The 26,456-nt window shown below is 38.1% G+C and overlaps 1 protein-coding gene across 10 annotated transcripts in view; it reads left to right on the plus strand.

Annotated features, from left to right (window-relative positions):
- The window catches only part of GRM7 (glutamate metabotropic receptor 7), an 822,860-nt gene that overhangs the window by 487,440 nt on the left and 308,964 nt on the right, over positions 1–26,456 (plus strand). For all 10 annotated transcript variants that reach the window (XR_013994860.1, XR_013994861.1, XR_013994862.1 and 7 more), the window contains exon 5: positions 22,945–23,085. Coding sequence is in view for 7 of the 10 variants with exons in the window: in XM_081071753.1 (XP_080927879.1) it covers positions 22,945–23,085 (141 nt within the window). In the remaining 3 variants the exon portion in view is untranslated. The remainder of the gene's footprint in view (positions 1–22,944; positions 23,086–26,456) is intronic.

Raw genomic sequence — 26,456 nt, forward strand, 5'->3', positions numbered from 1 at the left:
TCCATGTGCACAGAAATGTACTGCAAGTCATGAACAAAAATATTACAGCGTCCTTGTTGCCAAAAGCTAAACATTGGAAGCAACTTAATTATCCATCAATGATAGAATAAAGACACTGTGATATATTCATATCCTGGAAACTATACATTGAAAATGAATGCATTGTAATGAAATGGAACAATTGGAATGACTTCATATTAAAATAAAATTTTCACCAAAAGATACACAGCACAGAGTGCATACAGTATGAGCTCATTTATATTATTCTCAAAATATTGTACTATACTGTTTAGCATTGTGTACAATATGGTAAAGCTATAAAGAAAAATGTGGAACTGATCATCATAGAAAACAGGTTAATGACTATCTGGTGAGAGGCAGGGAATATGATGGTAAAGGAATAGCTTCTGGGGGTGAAGTGTTCTCTTTCTTGACCTGTTTGTTCATTACATGAGTGCTAGCTTTATAAATATTCATTCTGCCATGCAACTCAGTTTTATATAATTTTCTTCATGTGTAATATACAATTAAAATGGCTCTATGTGTATGCATATTTGCTACACTCAATTTCATCTCATTTATTCAGAGTATGTGTCTCCTATCACACTGTTAGCTTTCATCTACATTTCGAGTTGTGTAGGAATGTGGTCAAAATACATATCTTCTAAGTCTTCATTCAACAGTCTGTTGATTAAATTATGAAAAGATCAGGACCATGGACAGGTCTCTATAGAACAGCACTTAGATACCTCCCATTACACTGTAGTAGTAGTGGTAATATACACGTAAGATTAATAATGGTAGTTATAACAATAATTAGATGGTAAAATTTCCTCAGCTTAGGCACTCTGCATGTATTTTACATATATTATTTGTATAACATTAGAAAGCATAATTATTTTAAATTATGTCTAAGGTACTATTGTTATCTCCATCTTAGAGATATACTAACACAGACTTAGAAAATTTAAGTAACATGCCCAAGTCACACAGTTATAAGGGAAAATAACCTGAATATGAACTCAGATTTTTTCTGATTATAAAAACTGTACTGCCTTCTCCCTATTGTCTTACCTTCTTTGGTGTTTTTGACCATTATTCAACAAAAATCTTCAGTCAGCTTTAATCCACCTACTCATAACTCTCCAAGTGGTAGATTCACACAGCATTTCTTTTGTTTGTTCACAGGGTCTGAAAAAGATTGTAATGAAATGAACATGTCCAATGAGGACATGTAAAATGTCACAGTTTATTTATTTTATTTTGTTTATTTGTTTATTTATTTATTTATTTATTTATTTATTTATTTTTGGTTTGTTCATCTAGCCTGGTCACTGAAGGGATAATTCTGTTACCTTATTTTTGTCAGACATGTTAGCTGTCTCTTGATGATCATTACACTCTTTTATTGTGTTAACCTACTATTTGTTATGTAAGTACTCAGAAATTTTCCACAGAATAGCATCAAGGTTTCCTATAATTCATCTTCCTTTATCTTCCCCTTTTTAAAATAAGGAAAACATTTTTCTGTGATCTTATTACAATTTTCATCAATCTCTGACTGCCTTGCTTTAGTCTTATGGAATGTTCATAGTATAATTTGTTTGGACTTGGATTTGATCTCATTAAAAGTGACAAGATGCTCTCTTACTCTAACTTCATCTGGTTGGAGAATTTAGTTCGTATTTTATGATTTACTTTCTTCTTTTTTCCATTTTAAGTATAATTTTCTGATGGTGAGAATATAAATTGTTACAGCCACTATGGAAAACAGTATGGAGTTTCCTCAAAAAATTAAGAATAGAAGTACCATCGACCCAGCAATCACTCTTCTCATTATCTAACAACAACAAAAAATCTTAAAACACTTATCCATAAAGATACATGTACCCCTATGTTCATTGCAGTATTATTCACGGTAGCCAAGACATGGAAACAACCGAAGTGTCCTTCAATAGATGATTGGATAAAGATGTGGTATATATACACAATGGAATACTACTGGGCCATAAGAAAAGATGAAATACTGCCATTTGTGACAATGTAAATGGATCTTGAGATTATCACGCTAAGCAAAAAGTCAGGCAGAAAAAGTCAAGAATCATATGACTTCACTCATGTGGTATATAAAATTAAAAGCAACAAACAAACAAGACAAACAAACAAACAGAAATCATAGACACAGGCAACAGTTTAGTGATTATCAGAAGGTAAGAGGGGTCAAATATATGTTGATGGAAGGAGAAGTTACCTGACTCAGGGTGGTGAACACACAATGCTATCTATAGATGATGTATTATAAAAGTATACACTTGAAACCTATATAATTTTACTAACCATTCTCACTTCAAAAAATTAATAAAATTTTTAAAAGGAGATAGAGAAAATAGTGATAATAATAATAATAATAATAATAATAACAAATAGATTACTACTTCAATTTTTTTTCTTTGAATGAAAATGTAAAGTCAAAATAGACCTAGAACAGCCTCATTCACTTTTCTATCATCCATTTGAGTTACATCATATTCACCAAAGAGGGTACACATTAATTCTCATTAAAAATTTAAAATAACTTTTCTTGTTTGCCTTTTTCCTCTTTCAAGTCTAGTATGGAGTTTAACTTAAGATAGCATCTCTTCTCCCTGTTTTTCCACCCAACTAAAAATTTTTTCCCCAAAATATCATGGTTCCTTTGTATCAATGATTCTCATTTCTGAGAGGGCTCATATTGGTCAAAATTTTATAAAATTCATCAATGAGACCCAAGTAAGCCTAGGAAGCATTTTTGGATAAAATGACTGAGAGTAACAAATGCTATGGTGTCACTTATATACTAAATCTAAAGAACAAAATACATAAACAAACAAAACAGAAATAGACTCATACAGAGAATAAACTGATGGTTGCCAGATAGGAAGAGGGATGGGGAGCTGGGTGAAAAAGGTGACGAGATTAAGAAGTACAAATTGGTAGTTACAAAATAGTCACAGGGATGTAAAGTACAGTATAGGGAATATAGTCAGTAATGTTGCAACAACTATGTACAGTAGGGCTAGGTGGCGACTGGACTAATTGGGAGGGATCACTACATAAATTATATAATTGTCTAACCACTATGCTGTACACCTGAAACTAATATAAAATAATACTGAATGTCAGCTATACCTGAAAAAAATAATTTTAAATATCCTATAGCTACATCTTGGGTTTAATATAACCTATATTTATAAGCTGTAATTTAATAAAAGTGCAACCACACCAACTGAAAAAGATAAATTTGAGAAGAGATAGCTGAGGTAGTGAAAAAGAAAAACTATCTCTTTAACTTATTTGCTATTTTGTTTTGATTTTCTTTTTTAAAAATGTTTACAAACTGAAAAAAGATAGCTGTTAAATTCTCACCAGTTAATCTACTCTAAAATTTAGTAAATTCTCATTGTTTGCAATATGAATTAGCATGTTGGAAACTCTGATTTATCTATATTTTATTATATGGCCATTATTTTAGTATGAATATATGGCCATTATTTTAGTATGAATGCCTATATCAAGCTTTAGGAAATGCAAGAATAGTGTCTCATGCTTTATTTATTTATTTATTGTTGGCATCACCAAGATCAAAAAGTTGTTTAAGAAACATGTTTTGGATGGATGAGTAGGTGGATATATAAAAGGAACTCAATTCAGGGGCCTATTTCTTGAGAAATGCCCAAGTCCCCTTAGTGTATGTCATCTGATGCCAATGGCACCATTTTCCCGCTTCCTTAGGTGCAAACATACCTTAGTGCAGCAGCACTTCTTCATTCTACAAAACTATCCCTGGCTTATTGTATCAGCTTATGTTCCCTGTGTGTATATAAAATAGTTCTAGATCATAAAATAGAAGAACTTCATGGACTCTAATATCATTCCCATATTCTGTAAACCATAGGATATGGGTTTTGGAAAAACAGGGAAATACAGAATCTGCCAGGAGCCTATCTTATGGATCTTTCTGGAATGTGTTTATACCCACAGGCCCCTTTTCCTTACCACCTACATGGTCATTAGTTGATTTCAAAATGAAAACCCCATGTTTCTCTGATTATAAAAAAGTAGTCATTCTAATTGGTAACAATTTGAAGAGTAAGGAAAGTGTAAAGAAATAACTAAACCAGAAAAGAAAAGAAAAGAAAGGGAAGGGAAGGGAAGGGAAGGGAAGGGAAGGGAAGGGAAGGGAAGGGAAGGGAAGGGAAGGGAAGGGAAGGGAAGGGAAGGGAAGGGAAGGGAAGGGAAGGGAAGGGAAGGGAAGGGAAGGGAAAAGGAAAGGAAAGGAAAAGAAAGAAAAGAAAAGAAAAAGAAAAGAAAAGAAAAGAAAAGAAAAGAAAAGGAAGGAAGGAAGGAAGGAAGGAAGGAAGGAAGGAAGGAAGGAAGGAAGGAAGGAAGGAAGGAAGGAAGGAAGGAAGGAAAGAAAGAAAGAAAGAAAGAAAGAAAGAAAGAAAGAAAGAAAGAAAGAAAGAAAGAAAGAAAGAAAGAAAGAAAGAAAAGAAGTACAAAGAGGAAACTAAAACTCATCCCCCAGGGAACTTTTGGTTACTCCCCTTCCAAGTATCATAATATTGACATATAACTTATACAACACTGTCATGCACTACATACTAATTTTACATTCATTTTTCAGTGTGATTATAAAAAAAACAAACACCTATAATTGGGTGAAGCTAATACCATACATCTACTTAAAGCCATCATGTAAAGTTGTTTTACTTTAAATCAGTGGTTTTCACCAGAAGATTATTTCCGTAGACATTTGGCAATGCCTAGAGATATTAGTTTGTTACAGTTTGGGGTGGAGAGGAAGCCACTGGCATCTAGTGGGTAGAAATGGCATGCTGCTAAAAAACCTACATTGTGTGGGACAGCCCCAAAACAGAGAATTAATGTGGCCAGTGTCATTAGCGCCAAGGTTGAGAAACCCTGCTTTAAAGGGACCCACAATATCCGGGGCATACCCAAGTTACAACTGACCCAGGTGACAAAGAAACACCCCCAATTTTAGGGAAAGTTGAAGAAAATGAAACGATTCTATATAAACATGACAATTGCCTTCTAATTTTTTTTAGAAATATCATATGGGAATTAATTTAAGTTTTAAATGTCTACATATTTAGAAATCTTAAATTGGGTGACTTAGCCCATAAGTACATTTTAATATCTTTTCTGAAAGTAACAAACAATCTAGAATACATGGTTCAGAATCACTTCAATTCATTAGTATTTATTGAGTGCCTGCTATGTGCTAACCACAGTCTTGTCAATTGGCAATGAACAGTTTATTGGTTTTATGGGACAAGTGTCTGAAATCAGGTAAATCATGAAAGTTAGAGATAACATAGCAGTGCATTTATACTTACATTTTGTTTTCTTCAAGTGTAGGACCAAGATAAATGCATGTAAGTTACAAACAGATTTTAGCTTTCTATAGGTAGAGCTTCTCAAAATTATGTCTGTCTGAGAATGCAATGGGCTATCCCCAAGATATGTCAAGTTCCCAGTGATTGGGTATATTTATAGATAAATTTGATAGTCTAGGGATTGGAAAATTTGAAAGGGAATTTTATCATTCAATGGAGAATTGGAAAAGGTGACCCCTGAGATCTTTCTAGACCTGGATATATATATTTCTGTGGGGTTCAGTGCAAAATAAAACTGTGAAGCACCTTGTTTAAAAATTATTAGGAATTTCAAGATTGTGGCATGAAAGCATTAAACCAAAGTGTGGGACCCTCCTAACTTGGAGTCCTGTGTGAGTCTTAGGTCACAAGTGAATGAAGCCAACTCTAGATCTTACTGAGCTGCAGAATGCTACAAGTATCCTATGGCCTCCTTGTTTTTCTGGCAATTTCCCCGTTTCTGTTGACAGCTCCTTCGTTTTTCTGACACATCCTTAAATGTGGGCATTTCTCATGTTTCATCTCTTCATGTGCCAGCCTCCCATCTTGATACATTTTTTCTTGTTTTTTGTTAATGTATTTTTTTCTCTCAGTTCCAAACATCAGATGTATTTGTTTGATTTCTGAATCTATAGCTTTACACTTCAGAGCATTTTTCTTCACGGTTCAACCTAATCTAAAGCTCAGTAGCTTGGAAATCACACCATCTTTCTATTTAAAAAGAAAAAAATAAAACTCATTCCGTAAGCCCATTTTTAAATCCAACCTCAATCTTTTCCACAAACACTAGATTCAATTAGTAAGTCTCCTTTTTTTTTTCTGCCTTAAGGTCCTATTTTCAAATTGTCCCTGTAAAATTTCCCATTCTAGGTGTCATACATATTATTTCTTAGTCAACTACTGTTATGATTGAGAAGTTCACAGCACAACCATGAGCACCGGCTCTAGAGTTAGAGAATCTGGATGAAATCTCATCTTCTCCAATAATGACAGAATGCTTTGCCCATATCCCTAGGCGAGTGATTCATGCTAGTCCTGCTTCACTTTTCTCATCTGAAAAATGGATATAATGTAGTATCTATCTTAGGGCTGTTGGAAGTTTTAAATAGGTTATTTCATGTAAATCACTTAGGACCTAAAAATAATAAATGCTCCATAATGTTAATTGCTATTATTTTTATTATAGCTTTGCAATGTCTCTTTGCTTAGTGTTTTTCACATTGCATTATTTAGAGCATGGGTTTTCAAGTAACAAGACTAGGGCTCAAACATTGTGTTTACTTTTTCACTTTTGTGACCCTGAAAGAGGCATCTTCCTGGACATCCATGTAAAGACAATGCAGGGTGCTATAGAATTAGAATAGACCACACAGATGAGTGCTTCCATTACACTGCGAACCCTCTGCCCATTCTTGCTAGTATATACTTCCTCAGGGATCTCTGTTGTCGAGGTATCCATGCTTAAGAACTAACCCTCAAGGATTTCACTATACCCATGAGATAATACCCAAGCTTTTTATACTTTAGATATTATTATACAATCTGGTTCCATCATACCTTTACATAAGCTTCTCCTTTGCATAAGTATCCATTGTAATCACACCTATCTGTTCATCATCCAGCAACACATATGATGCAACCACCTCTCCCCTTTATTCTTGCTATTATCTTCCACTCTCTTTAGTCCTTCCTGTCTGTATAAGCTCTGCAGTTAGACTGAACTCAGATCACAACTCTGCCGTGGTATAACTGCACGTAACTCCAGCCTGATGTTTCCTTTTATCACCTGAATTCCTGCAACATTTATAGAGTACCTCTGAAATTTTTATATGGTTTTGTGCTCTTTTTTCTTTTTTCATTGTGGTTAAGAGCTTACCCTTTGTAATCAAGCAGACTGTGTTTAGGTTCCACTCTAGCTATGAACTTTTGGGTAAGTTGTTTACACTATATAAGTTTCAGTTTATTCATTCACCAGATGGGGATAATAATGATAGCTAATTTATAGGATGTTTGTGAGGATTGAAATAACACATTTAACACTCTTTACCCAGTATAATTATTTATTTTTTAAAATAAACCGTATTATTGTTATTGTTGTGGTTTATATTTTCTTATCTACCCCCAAAGATTGAAAGTGCCTTGGGGGCAGGGATTACATGTTTTCATAATCTCTCTACCATGGGGCCTCTTGCTTTAATTAATTTCTGCTGTGATTAATTGCTGTATCATGTCTTTTTATGATTTCATCCAAAACACTTGAAATTTGGATGAAAAAGAAGCAATCCCTGGTGACTAAAATAGGACTGCATCTCATTGGATGGTTACACTGACCTAGGTTGCAAGCACAGGCTCTGCCAGTAACTGTCACAGAATTCTTCTCCGGCACTCAGTGTGCTGCCAGATCCTTAGAGGAAGAGGAAGTTATTGGTAGGGCTATGGTACAAACAATGCTGACCATATTTTGTTGTTGGAAACATCATGTCTGAGGCAAGACCATATTCATTATGTTGCCATGCAGTCTGAATACCAAGTCCATCCATTACTCACGTTAAAATGCAGAGTGTGATGCTCTTCCTCCAACAGTATTCTACGTTAAGAGGAGAAACAAAGATTTCTGTCTCTGAAGCAAATGGCAGAAAATTGAATTTGTACTCTTGCAACACCAATTACTTAGAAAAAATATTGAAAGAAAAAAACGTTGACTGTCATTCTAGACATTTCAAATACACCGATTTGATATCATTGCTCTAAAAAACTTCTGATCCAGCTTCTCCAGAGATAGGAAGGTTTGCTTCTTCCTGTGAAAATGTCTATCATCTCAACTCTATAACTTCTGACATTCTCTCCATTTTGTGAAAATTATCTGTGTGTATCCTACTTCTGAGCAATCTCCTTGACAATAAAATCGATATCTAACTTATCCCGCATCAATATTAGTTACAACTCTTCTATTTGCCAATCAATGGCAGATGCCCATTGGGGTTTGCCTAAACATCTAGGAAGAGAGATTATTTACTATAAAGAGTTGTATAGAATCCAAGGGCAAGAAATATATCCGAGTCCTTGAAACAGGTTGGAATTGTGTACTTGAGCCCTGTAGAAAGAGCAAGACAATTTTTTCTTCCCCCTCCATGTCTCTTCTCTCTTGGCCTTTGATTGACTCATTCTCCTCTCCCAGTGCAAACTGACTTTTTCTATTTCCCCGTATGCATGGCTGCTACTTGCAACTCCTTATTTTACATTAATTAAAGTGAGCACTCTCACTTGAGACTGGCATTTCATTATGTCCAATTTCAGGTTCTCAAAGAAGGGAATTTGATTGGCCGAGGTTGGGTTGGGTGTTCACTCCGACTCAGTCAATCAACACCTAGCATGACTATATGAATGTGTAAGTGGATTCCTAGAAAATAAGATATAGTTGCCCAAAAGCAGAGGAGAGAATTCAGAACACATAACCTTTCCTATTATAGCACATAATGCAATGTCTTTTCCTCAGAAATATCTTGGTAACTTGGGTGGTGAAAGAATGAAATGATCTGAATTTGCCTCCTGAACTTGATCTTCTCATAACGACATTTATTTATGCAGAACGTCTATTCTCAGCTGTTTTTACATTTCTGAAAGTATGATGTGTTTATTAATATGCCAAATAATACACAGAGAAATGACACCCATCAATATAACATGCATTAGGATTTGCAGGAATAGGGATCAAAAGCTAGGATGTTGGGACAGTGTAGCTAAAACCTGAAAATACCACAAAATGAAAGAGACCTTTGTCATGACATTATTAGATGATATTTTAAATATAAATTTAAGCTTTTCTCAGTCTCCATAAAACTTTTCCCATGGAAAATCAAATAGTAAATGATCAGAAACTTGAGGCATGGTATTACTGTTTTTCAAGCTTTTCCTTCTCTTTTTCCTCTAGTCCTTTCTTTCTTTTCTTCCTTTCTTTTTTTTTCTTCTCAGATCTGCATAAGAAAAGTCCTTCCATCAAAGTGTTAGTTGATTTTTTTTTCCCCACTTAGTCTTTAGGCAGTGGCTGATTCTGTGATTAGAAAAAAAATGAAATATCATTTTGGTAAAAATTCCTTCTGGATTGTTATAGATGTTTGATTATATAAGTTTAGGTTTTGAACTCACTGAAAACTCTGGCTGCTGAGACATTTTTAGATCAGAGTACAAAATGAAGATGGTAACCAGGCAACGTGGTTCTTGTACAGTTATTAAAAATAAAACGTGAAGCTTTCATGATGCAGAATAATTCTCTGACAAGTTTGTCTGGCTTTCACTCTATTGTTGTCTGGAAAAATGGGTAGTTCCATTTGTTGAATTGTTCAATATTTTCTATGGGTTAAAATCATTATTTTGTAAGAATATGATTATTGAAAAATTATATACACACATGAATGTAATCATGATAATTTAATGATTCAAAAAATTCTTAAACATTTATTCACACAAATTATGTATAACAACTTTTTACAAAATTTAGTATGAAAACGTAAATCTGACCCTACATTCATTAGAATGATATCAAGCTTGAATAAACATACGAGTATGTATACTCTCTATATAGCACAGTATTATTAATTGAAATTTTGGAAAGCTTCTGTATAATGAATAACAATTTTCAAAAAATGGTACTGAGTTGCAATTAATTGTGGCAACATACTTCAATCCCTATTTGATGTTTCAGAAGACAGTTGAGCATGTAACATTATCTTACATTATCCATATACATATATACCAATAGATATGTTCAAGTTCAGGGACCTTGTCTTCTGTGTTTCTCGTATACCTTGGATAACTCTGGGGCTATAAGTAAAATGGGTATGTGAGTAATCAAATTGCATAATATTCTAGAATGGATGTTGTCAACCCAGACTGCACATCAGAATCACCTGGGAAGTTAAAAATACTGATGCCTAGACCCATAAGTCTGGCTTGGAGTACAGGCATAGGTATACCTTTATTTATTTATTTATCTATTTATTCATTCATTCATTCATTCATTCACTCATTTTTTACATAATACAAATCATACATAATTCCAGTGTTTATCCAGGGGTATAAACTACTGTTCTAGATGTAGATATTCTGCAAATTCTCATTTAGAACAAAGAATGTGTTTCTAGAAAGAGGAACTCCACACACATGAGTATTTGTGGGTTGTTATAGCACCGTCCTGGGGAGATATATCTGCAGGCATCAAACCTTGGCAAACACTCCTCATGTAAAGTCTGTCTTTTATGAAAGACAGATCTCAGCTGGGAAATTCTCTGACAGATCCTTGCTGATTGTTTTGGACTGACATGATCTTCTCCAGTTTGGTAACCCGGCCCACAGCCTATCTGGGAACTTACTGTTTCTTCCTGAATATTGACAAAGTAATAGAGGCTAAAATGGGTCTTAGAGTTCGGGAGACAGAAAAGAGAAATTCTGATAGATGACTGATTCTAGGTTTATAAAAATAATAATAATAAAAAGATAAAGAAGGAACTGCCCTGGTAGTCTTTCTACATCACTGCAGTCTGCATAAGGTAGGTTTTCAACCCTGATGGCAGCAGGGATGTGGTTCCAGGAAGTGTGTGTGTGTGTGGGTGTGTGTGTGTGTGTGTGTGTGTGTGTGTGTACATGCATGCACTATGGAGTTTGGAATATGCTCTCTCTCTCTTCCACCTTTGTCCTTCTCTCCCACCAGGAAGCCCCTCAGTGGACAAGCAGGAAATGATAGAAAATCCCTAACTCTTTTAAATTCTATAATCTATCTATCTATCTACTCAGGTCCATCTGACTCCAAAGCCAGGATATTGACAGCTGAACATTTCATGCATAGTCCCTAGGGTTCAAATTTCAAAGTTCCCTAAATTTCTTCTTCTTGTTCTTTCTCTCTTTTTCTCACCTTCCTGTGTGCTTGTGTTGATTTTATTTTCATTTAGTTAATATTTATGCTCCTACCATAATACGTGCCATGCATGTTTCTAAATGCTGTTCTCCCACAGTAGCTACACAGCAATCTTGTGGAGTAGACGTTTTCATAATTCCCCTTTTGAGAAGCTTAGACTTATTAGTATCCCCACGCAGCAGCCTACCCGTCTGTCTCCTTGTACCTGCCCCTAAAGAAAGGAGAGTCTGTGAGACGGATTCTTTCAGGGACTTTGCTAGACCTTTGTGTTTGCATCTTATGTCTCCCTGTTTGGTCCCAAAAAGATGGCTGGTCAGCCAATGACGAGTAAGATTCCCCCCTGGGTAGGGGGGACAACTCAAGCCAGGCGCAGTCAAGTGGGGACCAACAGGAGAACCCATAGGGTTCATAGAGATGGGCACAGCCCCCCACCTTCCTCAGGCTAAGGAAAGCCTCTACCTCTGTGGCTGCATTCCTTCCCAAAACCTGCAAGGGAAGTGATTCAATGATGTGCTCTCCATCTATTCATATGCATAAAGGTTTTGTCCCTTAGGGAAGTACATACATCCTGAGACACATGGTTCTGTTGCCTGTAGGCAAGGGTGATTGGCTTGACTCAGTTTCCTATTATGATGTATAGGATTCACAGATCTTGAGATTGGCAAGCTTTATCTCTTTTACTTCCCCACCTAACTAATAAAAGCTAATAGGTAGGCCTGATTAGGCACATTCAGTCCTTGCAGCTGCTTGTCCCTTGGCCCTGCTTAACTCTATTCATGGCTACTGTCTTTTCTTAACCCTGCGCCGACCTCCTCGCTCTCCACAACCCTCCTCATGTGGGCCACGACAGTTAGGTTATTTGCTCAAGGTCATCTAGCTAGCAAGCAACAAAGTTAGAAACTGGACCCTGAAATTCTAGTTTCAGAGTCTGCTTTTAACCATTTTAACTATTAAACTATCAGTTGAATATGTATTGTTCATATCCATATTCATTTCCATATAAGCATACTCAGATTACATAAAGTGCCCTTCTGTTTCCCAGGCAATTTAAAGGAAAGAAAAAAATGGTAGGCCTTCTAGCATTATATAATATGCAACATCCCTTTGGAGGCATTTTGTAGAATAATATTGCAAACATTATTTTCTCTACCTCATCCATAAACACTTCCCAAGAGATTTTTGTTCTTTGTGGAATAATTTCCATTGCAATAATTCTTATTTGTTTTCTCAAAAATAATAGCTGGCTTCCACCACTCTCATCAATAGATACAGCTAGCAAATTTGTGGGTGCATCTGAGAGCCTAGATTTGTCCCATTAGATCAGTAATGATCTTCTTGTCAAACTGATTTACATGTCTTCAACTTCAATTTACTTCAATAAATGTTTACCGGAACTTGAATTGGGAAAGCAAAGAGAAGTGAGACAGCGTCTCTGTCCTCCAGGTATGTAAAGTTTCCTGAGAGAGGCAGACAAGGAACCGACTGCCCACAGCATTGCCCGAGTGTAGGCAGACTGTGTGCACAGGGGATCAGAGCACATGCCACATGGCACTGGCACCTACTGCAGACGTCCTGCAGCAGATGGCTCCAAACCCAGGATGAAGAATCCTTAGTTCCTACAAATGCGCAAAATCCATCCTCTCACAGAGACTTTTTACTATGGTTAAATCCATACAATGCTTCCCATATTTTCTTGTGGACTAACAATGTGAGGATCCAATTTGATCATTATTCAGTTATGTTGGAGGAGGTCATCGGGAGGATGTGACCTCCAGTTGACCCTCAATCTGGACTCATGCAGTCAGAGGCTCCTGTCCTTGGAAAGGGGGCTCTGCCCACTGTTCCCACAGTGGAAGCCATTTTCAAGGAAATAGCCTTGAGAGAATATGTTGTTGAAACTATCTGAACTGAATACATGACTGGACCCAGTTAAGGCCTTTCTACAAACTTTTAAAAATCTGTTTGGCACGTATGAAGATCTATTTGTCTTATGGCATGCAAGATAAGCCTGGTAAGAAGTTCCTTTGCTTATTAAACCTGCCACCCACCGATCTGCCTCTTTTTTCGGTCTCTCCTTGCCTTCCGTGTACCACGACTAGTTTCAGATTTCATTTGGGGACCACCTGAGTGTGAACCAACAAACTATACAACTAGTTGCTGTTAATTAGATTATTAAGAGGGCAGTGTGCCCCTAGTAATTTGAAACGCTGCCTTTCTTCTCTATTATGTGACATTCTCATGTGCAATTGGCTTTATTTCTGGACTTTCTGTCCTATTCCAATGGTCCAATGATTTTCTTATTCTTGTGTCCGAACTACTCTTTTTCAATCCTAGAGAATTTGGTATCTGTTGTTATATCATACCTGGTAGGATTTGCTTTCCTTCGTATCACCTCCCTTCCCCAACACTCTTAAACATTCATCACACTGACTCTTCTTTTTCAGAATTCTCCTGATTCTCATTGTTGTTTTTTTATATATGAACATTAAAAGGAACATGTCTAACTCTAGGGGAAACAAATTAATATTTTTATTAAAATTACATAAAATTTATAAATTAGCTTCAAGGGAGTAGACATAAGGGAAACCTTAAAACTCTACTGAAAGACAAAAGGAAACCTGATTTAATGGAAAGATACACTTGTTCTTAGATAGGTTTTTTGTTTGTTTGTTTGTTTGTTTGTTTGTTTTTGTAGCTATTTTAATTGTGGTATTCTCTTCCGCTACATCTTTTAAGTGATTTTGGTTGTACATATGAAGATAAATGATTTCTCTATCATTTTTGTATCCTACTTCTTTTTCCAGCTTCACTATGTTTTTAGTAGCTTTTTTCAAGAATATATTCTTAGGGGCCTGAGATAGTATTTCTCATTTCAGTGGAGTCTGTGTATCACTCAAGTTGCAGCAAAGTGTATAAAAGTAAGAAAGATGCATTTCTCAGTGGTGGAAAGCTCAGTGTCTACCATGACAACCATACACATCTTACAAATGTTGACACCGTCAGAGGTGGTGGGGACATATTGTGAGCAGAAGTGCTTAGGCCCCCCTGAAGGGAAGAACCATTCTTTAGCACCTGCTGAAAGTTGACACATGGGAACAGGGTCTGTGTTACCACATCTTCTAACTGAACAAGTATGTAAAGCCAGAAATCTGGACTTATAAGTGAAATATGCCGATGTTTAAATTAGTTTTAAAAATACTCTGGGACAAAATAAAAAGGAAGAGTTTATAAGTTAAATATATTCCCCAGGCCATTAGTTTGCAACATCTGGGAAACAAATTTACGTTCAGACCAGACAGAAGTTGTAGAATGGAGTAATACCATAGGATTTATTTTACTTATTGTTGGTGTATGAGTTTCCTGAAGCTGACATGATCATAGATTCGGTGGCTTAAAACAGAAATGTATCGTCTTACAATTCTGGAGGCTTGAAGTCCAAAATCAACATGTTGACATTGTTGCGGAAAAGCAGCAAGGACCAAGAGACTCAAGCAGCCACAGATATCAGGGAGAACACAGCTTTATTACGCCAGCGGGCTCAGTGGGATTGTTCCCAAAGACTGAGCACTTACTGGGGTCAGGCACTTTATTTTATAGGGTTAGGCCTCCAGGTTGGGGGGGGGGAATCTGCCCAGGGTGTTGGGGAGGTCCGCCCCTAACAGCTGTGATCTCTTAATACTGTTTTGACCGGAAAGCCTCTAACTGCTGTGTTTGCAGGAAAACTGCTCTGATAAGGTATCAGAAGAAGAGCGGGACAGAAAGTTTCTAGTGGCTGTGCTCGCAGGAAAAAAATCATTCCAACAACATGGCCATGCTTCCTCTGAAGGCTCTGTAGAAGGAAACTTCCTGGCTCATCAAGTTTCTGGAGGCTCCAGTTTTGCTTGGCTTGTGGTGGAATCACTCCAGTCTCTGCCTCCATAGTCACATGACCTTCTCCATGGCCCCTTCTCCCTGAGTGTCTGTGTGTCTCTTATAAGGATATTTGTCATTGGACTTAGAGCTCACACAGGTAATCCCAGATGACCTCATTTTGAGATCCTTAATCACATTTGCAATGTAATTTCTTGTTATACAATATCCAGATGTTGTATTTGGATATTGTATAACAAGGTCCAAATTCAGGAAGTTAGGACCTGAATGTATCTTTTTGAGGGCCTCAGTTTAAACCACTACAATGAGTTATGTCATAGAAATAGAAAAGTGCATAAAACAAATACAGATTTGTTTTCAAACTTTGCTCTTCTGATATACCCTCTCAGTAAATAGCAGAAATATGAGTTCCCCTGCTTCTTCTCATCAATGTCTCTGTCTTCCCTTTTCTCCCCTCTCCTTCATCTCCTTCCCTCCTCTCCTCTCCTCTCTCTCCTCTCCCCTTTTCTCCTCCCCTTCCTTCTCCTCCCCTCCCCTCCCCTCCCCTCCCCTCCCCTCTCCTCTCCTCTCCTCTCTTTTCTTCCCCTTTTTTTCCCTTCTACCCCTCCCGTCCCCCTCTTCCTTTCCCCCTCCCTTTTCCTCCGTGTCTCTCACATTCTCTCTCTCTCTCTCTCTCTCTCTCTCTCTCTCTCTCTCTCTTCCCCCCCCCCACTGTTTTTCTTTTCTTCTTACTCATCAGTTTTTTCACCTATTCTGTTAGTATTGCATTCCTGTGATGAGCCAGGATCTGTGTGTTTCTGAAACATGAGCACATCCTCCCTAAGATCCTCTCCTTTATCAGCCAGTGAGAAGGAAGCCGTGGCTGCTCCCTGCCATTTAGGCTGACAGGGATGCTCTAACCTGCAATGCATGACTTGTGTGGATAAAGCAGCAATCAGGGTTAGTGGTCATTTTCTGATGCCACATGAAGCTACATTAGTACCTGTCAGTGTCCCTTTATCCTGGCCATGAAGACAGCTATGTCCTCTGACCCCCTCTTGACACTCTGATAGCTTTCCTTTTGTACCACACTTGTGAGAAGATTCTTCCTTCTCAGCTGGAAAGGTCACCTCCCAAACACACTGCCAGGATGAATTGTGTATCTGTAGATTTACACTCTCTTGTCTCAACCACAAAGTTCAGGGGGTGTTTGAGGGCAGCACTCCAGTTAAAAGAGGAAAGAACCAGAGAAGTAGAGTCATAATGTCGGCTAAAACCCTGCTTGTTATTTCTATGCTCTTCTAGGTTTACATCCAAGATTACAAGAATGTTACACAATGTGTACCCAATGAGACATTTGCTTCAGAACCACCTGGAGATTAATGTCTGAAGTTAAAATAACCTGTTCAACAAAAAGAACAATTTCATTAAAAGAATTTCATCTGTTCCACATGAAAGAATAATCCTTCTCCTTTAACATAATGCTGATTCTGTTTCCTGGGAACCGAAACCCTAGTCTCAGTGCCCTGGATTACATTGAAAAACTCTGATAACATAACTAATAATACCTTTATTGTTTATACAGATCACTTTTCTTCTGAGCTATAATAGGAATGAGGAGAAGTCTCAATTCACTGTCTCACACACACACACACACACACACACACACACACACACACACACACACCTATATACATATATTTCTAGATATTGTTAGAGTTATTCTAATTTCTGATTCTATCCCTAGCCCTCTCTTGGTGACTGTACATCTTGTATTAAATCACCTACCCCTAATGAGAAGATAGGTAAAATTATTAGGCTGCAGAACCTGTAGTGACAGGTCAAGAGTGATGGCTTAGTGACTGCAGCCAGAGGGAAAGCTTTAGACCTCCCCACATCAGAAGCTCCTTTTCTACTCATAAAGTATCGATACGGCATGTGCCTAAGCCAAAGGGCTGCCAAGTATATTCCAAGGTACTGTGAAGGCATGGTTGTAGCAAGTCTCTTTTGAAAACTTAAAGATCCCATGGACAATTGTATTCTTTGTGAATGAAAATGAATAGAAGGAACCAGTAAGCATTAATTAATATTTTGCCATAGTCCTGCTAAAAAGAAGTAAACAAATTGCTAGGTCCCAAAAGAGATGTGACTCAGCTGAGGCAAATCAGCAAGGATTCACTGAATTCAAAAACCTCGATCTGACCTCTGCTTCTGCTTCTTTGAATTGCCTGCAAGGAGCTGTTTTCTGATACTGGCTTTGGCTGCAGCACCGTCAGCCCCTGCAGCCAGTTTTACATTTTGATTGACTGACCCATTCCAATGCCTGACCATGTACAGGCAGACCTCAGAGATACTGCAAGTTCAGTTCCAGACCATTGCAATAAAGCAACTATTACAACAACGTGAGTCGTAATCTTTTTCCTGTTGGAGGGTCTTGCTTTCAAATTGTAAAAAATGCAACATCTGTGAAACTCAATAAAGTAAAACGCAGTAAAATGGGGTATGCACAAAACTGTTTTGCTCTTCTACCTGTTGAACCACCCCAGTTGCCTTGTGAATTGATGGCTGATGTAGTATTAGGTTGGTGCAAAAGTGATTGCAGTTTAAAAGGTTCAAAATACTTGCAAACACCGCAATTACTTTTGCACCAACCTAATATTTCAGTGATCAGGCCTCTAGCAGTGAGGGAGGGGAGGTGGCATAGTGAGTAGGCTGCAGCAATGCTTCATAGCAGGTAAACAATCTCCTGGGGAACTTGGGGTAAAACAAGAAGACTCAGGGATGCCACCTCAATAATCTTGGGCTTCGCCTTTTTTTTTTTTTCTTTAAGTGTGTTTTTCCAGGACCCATCAGCTCCAAGTCAAGTAGTTGTTTCAATCTAGTTGTGGAGGGCACAGCTCACAGTGGCCCATGTGGGAATTGAACCAGCAACCTTGTTAAGGGAACCACACTCTAACCAACTCAACCATCCGGGCACCCCGGTTTCCACCTTCTTTATCAGCTCTGCAGATGATTTTGATAGTCACCAAAACGTATGAATCACTGCTCTGTAGTATGGAAGTCAGGAACCAGGGTCTAAAATGAGGCAGACTTGGGCTCAAATTCCCCTCTGGCTTCAGTTTCTACCTCTTAAGTGTGAATAAGATTAGTATCTAGGATTTCTGTGACACTTAATGAGAAAATGTATATAAAACACACATAGTGACAACTAGTTGGAAGACAAAATTACTCACCGATGTCTTCATTCATTGGATAAGCACTTATGCCATTGAGTTATTAGAATTTTAGTAGCAACTAGACTGCATATATATAGTCTATTCATACTTGTCAATTTTGAGGCCGGGTTATCCTGGAACATTTTGTAATGCTAGAATGACTTCAGTACTCTTAAGGCGTAGCACATGCTATTTCACCTGAATAAATGTCCAATCTCTGCCAATCCCTCTCTCTCAGTTAAAACCTATTTCTCCTTTTTCTTATGTATCTAGTCTCTCCAGGAAGCCCTTTCTGAATTGTTAAGACAGTTACCTCTCTATTGTGTGAGTTCCCAAAACACCACCTACATTTCCTTCACGGAAGCCATTAAACTTGTAAATTTATATTACTTTGAATGATACATTTTAAAGTCTATCTTCCCCCTCTGGCTGACTATAAATCTCATGAGGTGCCGGGTATGTTTTAATCCCAAGTTTTGTGAGAGCAGAGAACAGTGTCTGTCACACACAGATGCTCAGTTAATATTTAATGGGTGAGTGTGTTCATTGAACGACCAACAGCTAATATTATTCTTTATCGGGCACGATGCTGAGTACTTACAAATAATAGCTATTTTAATCGTAATAACAACCATGTGAGGTAGGTATTAATGTTAACCGCCTTTTACAGATGAGGAAACTGAGACAGAATAACAGTAGTCTGCTCAAGTCACACAGGTAGAAAGTGGCAAAGCTAGGTTCCCACCCATGTTTTGTGACTCTGTTTTTGTTCCCGACCACACAATATGGTTTCTCTAACGACAAAAAGTGCAGCTCTCATACAAGTCAACAGCTCAAATCTCTAGGAACCTGCCCCAAAGCAAAGGTACAGTCAGACCTTGCACCTATTGTGGGTTCGGTTCCAGACCATCTCAATAAATCAAGTATCTCAACAAAACAAGTTGTAACTTTTTGCTAGTGGATGGTTTTGCCTTCAATTTGTGGAAAAAGAAATGCAACACCTGTGAAGCTCAATAAAGCGACGTGCAATAAAACAAAGCATGCCTGTACGCTGCTTTGGTACATGGCTGAGAGCAATGAGATTTCACTGTAAGGCCTATAGACCTTTAGAGGAAGGTGAAGATACAGGGCTATTTCAGGGTACCTTCTTAGCAACACTAAGACATGGCACAAAATTGAAATTCTGGGGTGGAGAGCCCAGAGGGGTAACAGGAGACACAGGTGAGGAAAGCAGTCTTCGAGCATGCAAAGGGACCCTGAGCAGTGATGACCAGGGGAAGACAGAGCGAGTCCCCTTGGGAAATTCATCAACAGGTAACAAAGCATGCTCTGCCTCCCCAGGGTCATCGGCAGGCTACTGGATGGCAATGCAGGGCTCCTGTCATCCCAAGCAGGGTGCTAAGCAGCAGTCTGAACTACAGAAGCAGAGCCCACATCCTCTCATCTGAATCAAGGCACAAACTTGAGCCTGAAAGGGGGACAATGCTGAGGTATAACAAATTGGGCTGCAGCTGCTCAAGTCTTATTTGCTGAAGTTCAGGATTTGCTCTAGAGCCCTGCTTCTCAAAGGACAGGCAGCATGAGCATCAAGTGGGGCTTGTTACAAACGCAGGATTTCCTCCCCCTCCCCACCAGAGTGTTGCTTCTGAGAGCCCAGGGCAGCATGAACATCACCCAGGGCTTGTTAAAAACGGAGCATCTTTGGTCCCACCTCAGACCTTCTGGATCAAAATCTGCATCTATGAGATCCCCAGGCAAGTCCTATGTAAATGCATTTGGGAAGCAAGAACAGTACGCAGCCTACAGGACAGGGTGGCCAGCAGGCCTGCCAGGAGGAGCAAGAAGCTGAACAGGCCGAGGCAGACAGACATGTGAGTGAGAAGGACAAACGTCTTGGATAAGAAATCTTTCCCTTCATTCACTTCCTGCTACAATGAATGCAGACATCCTCTGCAGTGGTTGTTTTCTTTCCAGAAATCTGTTCGTTCTCAAGTACAACAGAGAGAAGTAGAACTGACTGCTGCTTTCCCTTCCTTTTCTTCTCTTTTAAATGTTCCACACTCACCTACCTGCTTGTTCGCCTTCAACTAGTCCTTCCTTCATCAACATTCGTCTTCATTTCCAGACACAGGCTAAAGAGAGGTGTTTTGAAACAATAGACTTTTTTAATGATGAGGTTTCCTCTAAAGATGTTTTCTGAGCTGGAGAATGCATGTATCCAGGCTACCATCTGAGCCATTTTAGTAGTTCCTATTCTGACTTTGGCTTGGGTTAGTATTTGTAACATGGGGCCGAAAAGTTTTTCTGAAGCCCCTTTGTGTTCTGTTGAGGATGCCTCTTCCCTGAGTGCATTGTGGTCTGGGTGTTGCATGAAGGGAGGCTCACGGTGCTGTGGTAGTGAAGGGCTGTTTCAGTTGTCTGAGACTATGTAACAAACCACCTCAAATGTCGTGGCTTAAAAGACAAATCGCCACAAATCTGCAATTGGGCCTGGTCTCAGCTAAGTAGTTCTTCTAGTGCAATCACTTGGGGAGCTGGAATAGGAGGAAAGGTTTAGCTGAGAGGGCTGAGGTCTGGCTGGATTCCTCTCTTTCTATATGACATGACATCTCCCAGACAAACCTCTTAGGGCAGCTGGATTCTAAGGAGCAAAATTCCGCAAGTACCAGTACAGGGTTTCCTGGCCTCTGCTTGCATCGCACCTGCCAGTGTCCCATGGACAAGAATGCAGTGCATAAGAGGGGACTACACAAAGGTGTAAAGCTCAGGAAGAGGTGGTCCATCAGGGGCCACCTCTGTCACTGTCTACCACCCTCGCTTAGTCTGGTACCCCTCAACCCCTGTACAGGGCAAAGATAGAAAAATGAGTCACTAGTCACCATGTATGAGTGTCTGTATATATGTACATGACCAAGTGCATATATGTAGTGATCTTGAAAACATGGAGGACTCATCTTTTTCCCCCAGAGAGTCCCCTTTATTTAGGAGTATTATGTTATTCTACTGAATAGTTGTCTGGGGTGGAGGCAGGTTTTTTGGAGAACAGGGAGATGGGAAGAGGACTTCCAGCCAGACTCATCAATCAGTATTGACATTAGAATGAGCTCAGATACTACAACCAGCTTTATCTTAAATCAGTTAACGCAGTGGCTTTAAAAGGACAGTTAGCTGAGTACCTGGTCAAAACATCATCAGGTCCTGAAAATGTCCTAGAAAATGACCTAAGAGATATAGAATGCTTTTTTTATTTTTTTTATTTTTATTTTTATTATATGTATAATCCCCTTTACTTTATAATTTTTTTCTTTCTCTTTTTTGTTTCACTGTCACATTTATATATTTTAAGTTTATATTTATAGTAGGCTTACTATTTATCAAACCATGAATTTGGTGTTCAGAATGTAGCGATTAATAAAGTTAACCTGTTGTTCTCCTCTCATGGAATTTAGAGTCTGGAGCTATTTTTTTTTCTTTTTCTTTTAATGGCCTTAAAGTTAAGGGAAAACTTTGATTTAAATGATGTGAAAGTAAGCCCATCTTCTTTTATGGTTATTGATATTAAACTCTGTAAATTTCCAGTCTTCCCACTGCTACAAACAGGACACAGTGAGGAAGGATGTGTTGTCATCTTCATTTTTACAAACAGATGAGAGGAAGATGAGCAAGGTTGTATGTACTTCTCATGTTTCCATGACTTAGAGACATTAGTGGAGCTGGAATTCAAGCCCAGGCCTTGTGATACTGAATCCAGTGTGATTCTAACATGACCATATTTCTTCATTGGAATATTTAAATTGCACTCACCTAATGAGGAAGCTAGAGATTTCCTGGGGACCTGACCTCTTGGGTCTCTATTCATCTCACATTCTTTGTGAATAACATTGTGCTAATGTGGGCTCAGGTTGTCTATGGCTTCTTTAAAAACTTCTATTTTTACTAGAAAGTTAATTGCATAGTGGGACATTCCTAAATGAAAGAGGATTCTTACAGTGATAGCTACACGTCTGTAGCTCACCTGGTCAGAGATGCAAAATATGGCAAAATGGTTCACCTTGGACACATTATTATTTCATCAAGCCTCTGTTTTTCATCAGCAAAATGGGAATGACAGTAACTACTGCATAGGTTGTTGAGATGAGTAAAAGAATCTATGTAAAATACAGAGTCTGGTCCACAGCAAGCACTAAAAGTACCAGTTATGTTCTTGGTGATGATAAAGAAGTTTTTGTCCCTAGTCTAGCTCACCAAAGATGCAAGGCATGTGTGAGTATCATGTCATCCCCAAGAGTCTCTAATACAGATTTCATTGTGAAAATGTCATTTATAACCAACATCCGTCTGATAGATTGAAGTAGAGATATAGGTATAGGTTAGCATTAGAATGTTTTTTATTTCTGTTGATTTCTTTTTCCTTTGATTGACACAAAAGACATTCAGTCTACTAAAACAAAAACAAATCATCCCTGGTGTTTTTATTTTCAACTGTTTCAGCAGGTCCCCACAAGCAATGACCTTTATATTTAACTCTGTTTAGGGTTTGATGCCTATTTTACATCTCGCACACTTGAAAACAACAGAAGAAATGTATGGTTTGCCGAATACTGGGAAGAAAACTTCAACTGCAAGTTGACGATTAGTGGGTCAAAGAAAGAAGACACAGATCGCAAATGCACAGGTAATTTCATTCTCACTGTCCGTCTCCTGTTACTCTACATGGCCATGTTGAAATGTCTGCATAAGTGACAGAAGGAAGCCTGGCTGGAGACAAATTGAAAAAGTAAATTGAATCTTACTAAATTGTTCAGAAAATAGAGCAGGATCATGCAGGACAAGAGAAGTACAGACAAGATTGTATTATTTTCTGCCTGTCCATCTTGCAGTAATTGACATTTTCATTGATTCTTTGAATTCAAAAGGGGTCATGTTGTTTTGAATGCTCTCACTGATAAGTATTAGTTCATGTTGTAGCCAGGAATCTGAGGTCATTTTCACATGGACAGAAATCTCTGACTGTCCCATATCAGCACTGGATTTAACTATTACGATGGATGGTAATATTTGATTAAGGAAACAAAGTACTTGGGTTTAGAGTAATGAGAGTTTCAACTGATTTTTATAACATCGAAATTAATGAGTCATCTGCTACTTAAAATATGCTTTAAAATAGTCACCAAGCCTCATATGTAACCTTGTGTAATTATTCCAAATTAAAACACATGTGTATGCCATCTGTCTATATAGTTAGTAGTCAGAAAGCAAAATTACACGTTCATTCATTCACAAATGTTTATTGAGCAACTCCTTTCTGCTAACCAGTGTGCTAAGCAGAGGTGATCTGATGGTGAGCAAACCATGTATGGACACTGTTTTCATGCTGTTTAGAGTATAGTGGGGGGAAACCCACATCATTCCAGTGATCTCTCTAGGAATACATAATTACAATCTGCAATAAGTGTCTGAGGGCTATAAGGGCATATAACTGAGGAATTTCACTCATTGAAGGCAGACGCAATTTCAAAAGATCTACTTGAGGGATGGGTAAGCATCGTTTGGTTAGAGAAGGGAAAGGACAGATTAGAGAATTTCTGATAATGGAGTAATGTGGCAAAGGGCTTATAGCAGGAGAAATTATGGTATCTCTCAGAATGCGAAAAACAGAAAATGTAACTGAAGAAAAGAATAGGATGAAGATGTAAACTGAGGTTTCAAGTATAGAGTTACGGACAAGGAATAAGCCATGTTGGGACATATGTGGAATTCGGTCTTTATCCTAAGAGTACTGGAAATTGTGGAAAGGTGTTATGTAAGGGTGTGACATGATCTGTCTTATCACCTAGACCTTTATTAAATCCCAAATTCTAAACTTCAGTTGCCTTCCATGTTTGTAATGATAACCTTGAAGTACTACAAAACCCTAAAATCCTTTCTGTGTGTTCAGGAAAGGCACACTCCTGTTGGACACACTTCCTGTGTTTAGTTTCTTTGTAATACAGCTCTTTGAACATCCATTCAGAAAATGTCTATTAATTACCAGTAATGCATGCAAAGCATGATACTACAAACACGGTCATTTGTATGGAGATGCTTAAGTTTAGGGCTTTTCCTCAAGAAGTTTTCTATAAAAGAAAGACGTAAGATATGGCCAGAGACAGAGATGTAAGTAAAACAATGATACAAAATAAATATGCATTATTGAATGTATAACTCAGGTAATTATAATATCAGATTCACCACATTCTATAGGCCATGGTATACAACAAGAGTGTTTTCATAAATATGATCCTTATAATATTTGGAGAAAAGAGAAAAAAAGTTAATTCAATATTAACTAGACCTAGGTGACACAAAGCTTTCAAGTAGAAACTGAAAAAATTAGTTTGGTGTCTGGATAATTTGTCTATATGACAAGGAACATCCAAATATGTTAGAAGAATCAAAATGATTGATGACATCTGTTTGGTTCTTTCTGACATGTGATGTTCTGTAGAGTGTCTGGAAAATAGAATGGATTGTGTGATGGCCATTAGAGTTGTTCCATCAAAGGCGAATCCCCAGTCTTTTTATGTACTTTAACATAAGCTGTTTCATTTGTAGTCACATTTTAGTGCTGATCATTGAAAATTTAGGTTTATAAAAACAAGTAAGCTCATCATCCAAACCACCACCATTTAATAACGGAAATAGAGGTGTTTGTGTTTTCAAATGCTCCTTCCATGTGGAAAAAAAAAAATCTATGATCAGATGTACTAAATTAACTGTGGTCCCAAATTATTTGAGTATTCTATCCTCTCCCTGTTGTTGGTTCATGAACTGGCGTTCATGCTCAGAGAGCAATGAGGGGCCAAAGAAACAGACGACGCACTCCAGATTGGTAGATGGCAGTTTAATAAGCAAGGGGACTTACTTATGAGGTTTGTATTGGATGGCCACAAGATGAGTAGACCACCACACCCACTGGCCAGAATCTTGAACATTTATATAGAGGCCTTAATGGGGTTCAGTAATGTATACAGTCCAGATGGTCTCAATACCCTACTCTCTCAAGGTCATGTCCTTTGTACAGCTCTCACCATGGGAATGGTGAGCAGAGTACATTCCAAGGACAGGGGAGGATGTGAGAAGCCTTCAGTTGCCTGGCTCCAGCCTATGGCTCAGCTAGCGGTCATGTCCTCTCAATGCCCTCCTCCAATACCTTTTCTTCCTTACCACTTCCACTGTGGTAAGCTGTGCCAACCTGAGTGAAGGTAAATACTGTTACCACCATTGTGTCTCTTGCTGTTACCATCATTGGATATGAGAACATGGGTGGTTGGGTGTTTGTTTTTCTTTCTTGTACTTCCTTTTTCCAAATTCAGCTGAACTTGTATTTTGCTTTTGAAATATTCCCAAAATGCTATTTTTTTAAAAAATCTTTACCATTTAAGTACACCTTAACTTAGAAGTGGAGAAGTGGGAGGCTAGTCATGCTAAGATTCGCTAGCCTACAGGAAAAAGAAGTGATAGAGAGAAGTGACAGATTGCATTGAAACTGGTGAGAAATTAAGTTTCAATGAGGGAAAAGAATGGAGGGAAGAAGGAAGCATTGATGGGCTTAAGGATATGAAAGATATAAGAGAAAGCTGCATTGGCAACCATATTTGGAAACATTAAAAGAATGAGCACTTTGGGAAGAAGCAACCAAATGAGGAGGCAAGCTGAATAGTCTGGCATTGCAGATCAACTGCCTGAAGAGAGTGTCGGTTTTGGTCTGAGGCCTGAGGAAAGCAATCCCTTTCACAGGTCTCTTTCTATGACTGTGCGGTGCTAAAGAATAAGTCCTAACTATTGTCTGTGTCTGTGAGTTTTTGTTTATTTGTTTGTCTTGTTCCTTTGTTGCTTTCAGTTTTATATCCCACATATCAGTGAAATCATATGGTTCTCGATTTTTTCTGTGTGACTTATTTCACTTAGCATAATAATCTCAAACTCATAGCCACAGACAATAGTTTAGTGGTTACCAGAGGGTAAGGGGGGAGGGAGGTGGTAGACGAGGGTAAATGCGGTCAA

The sequence above is a fragment of the Rhinolophus hipposideros genome (genome assembly GCF_964194185.1).
Source record: "Rhinolophus hipposideros genome assembly, chromosome: 14".
NCBI lineage: Eukaryota > Metazoa > Chordata > Mammalia > Chiroptera > Rhinolophidae > Rhinolophus > Rhinolophus hipposideros.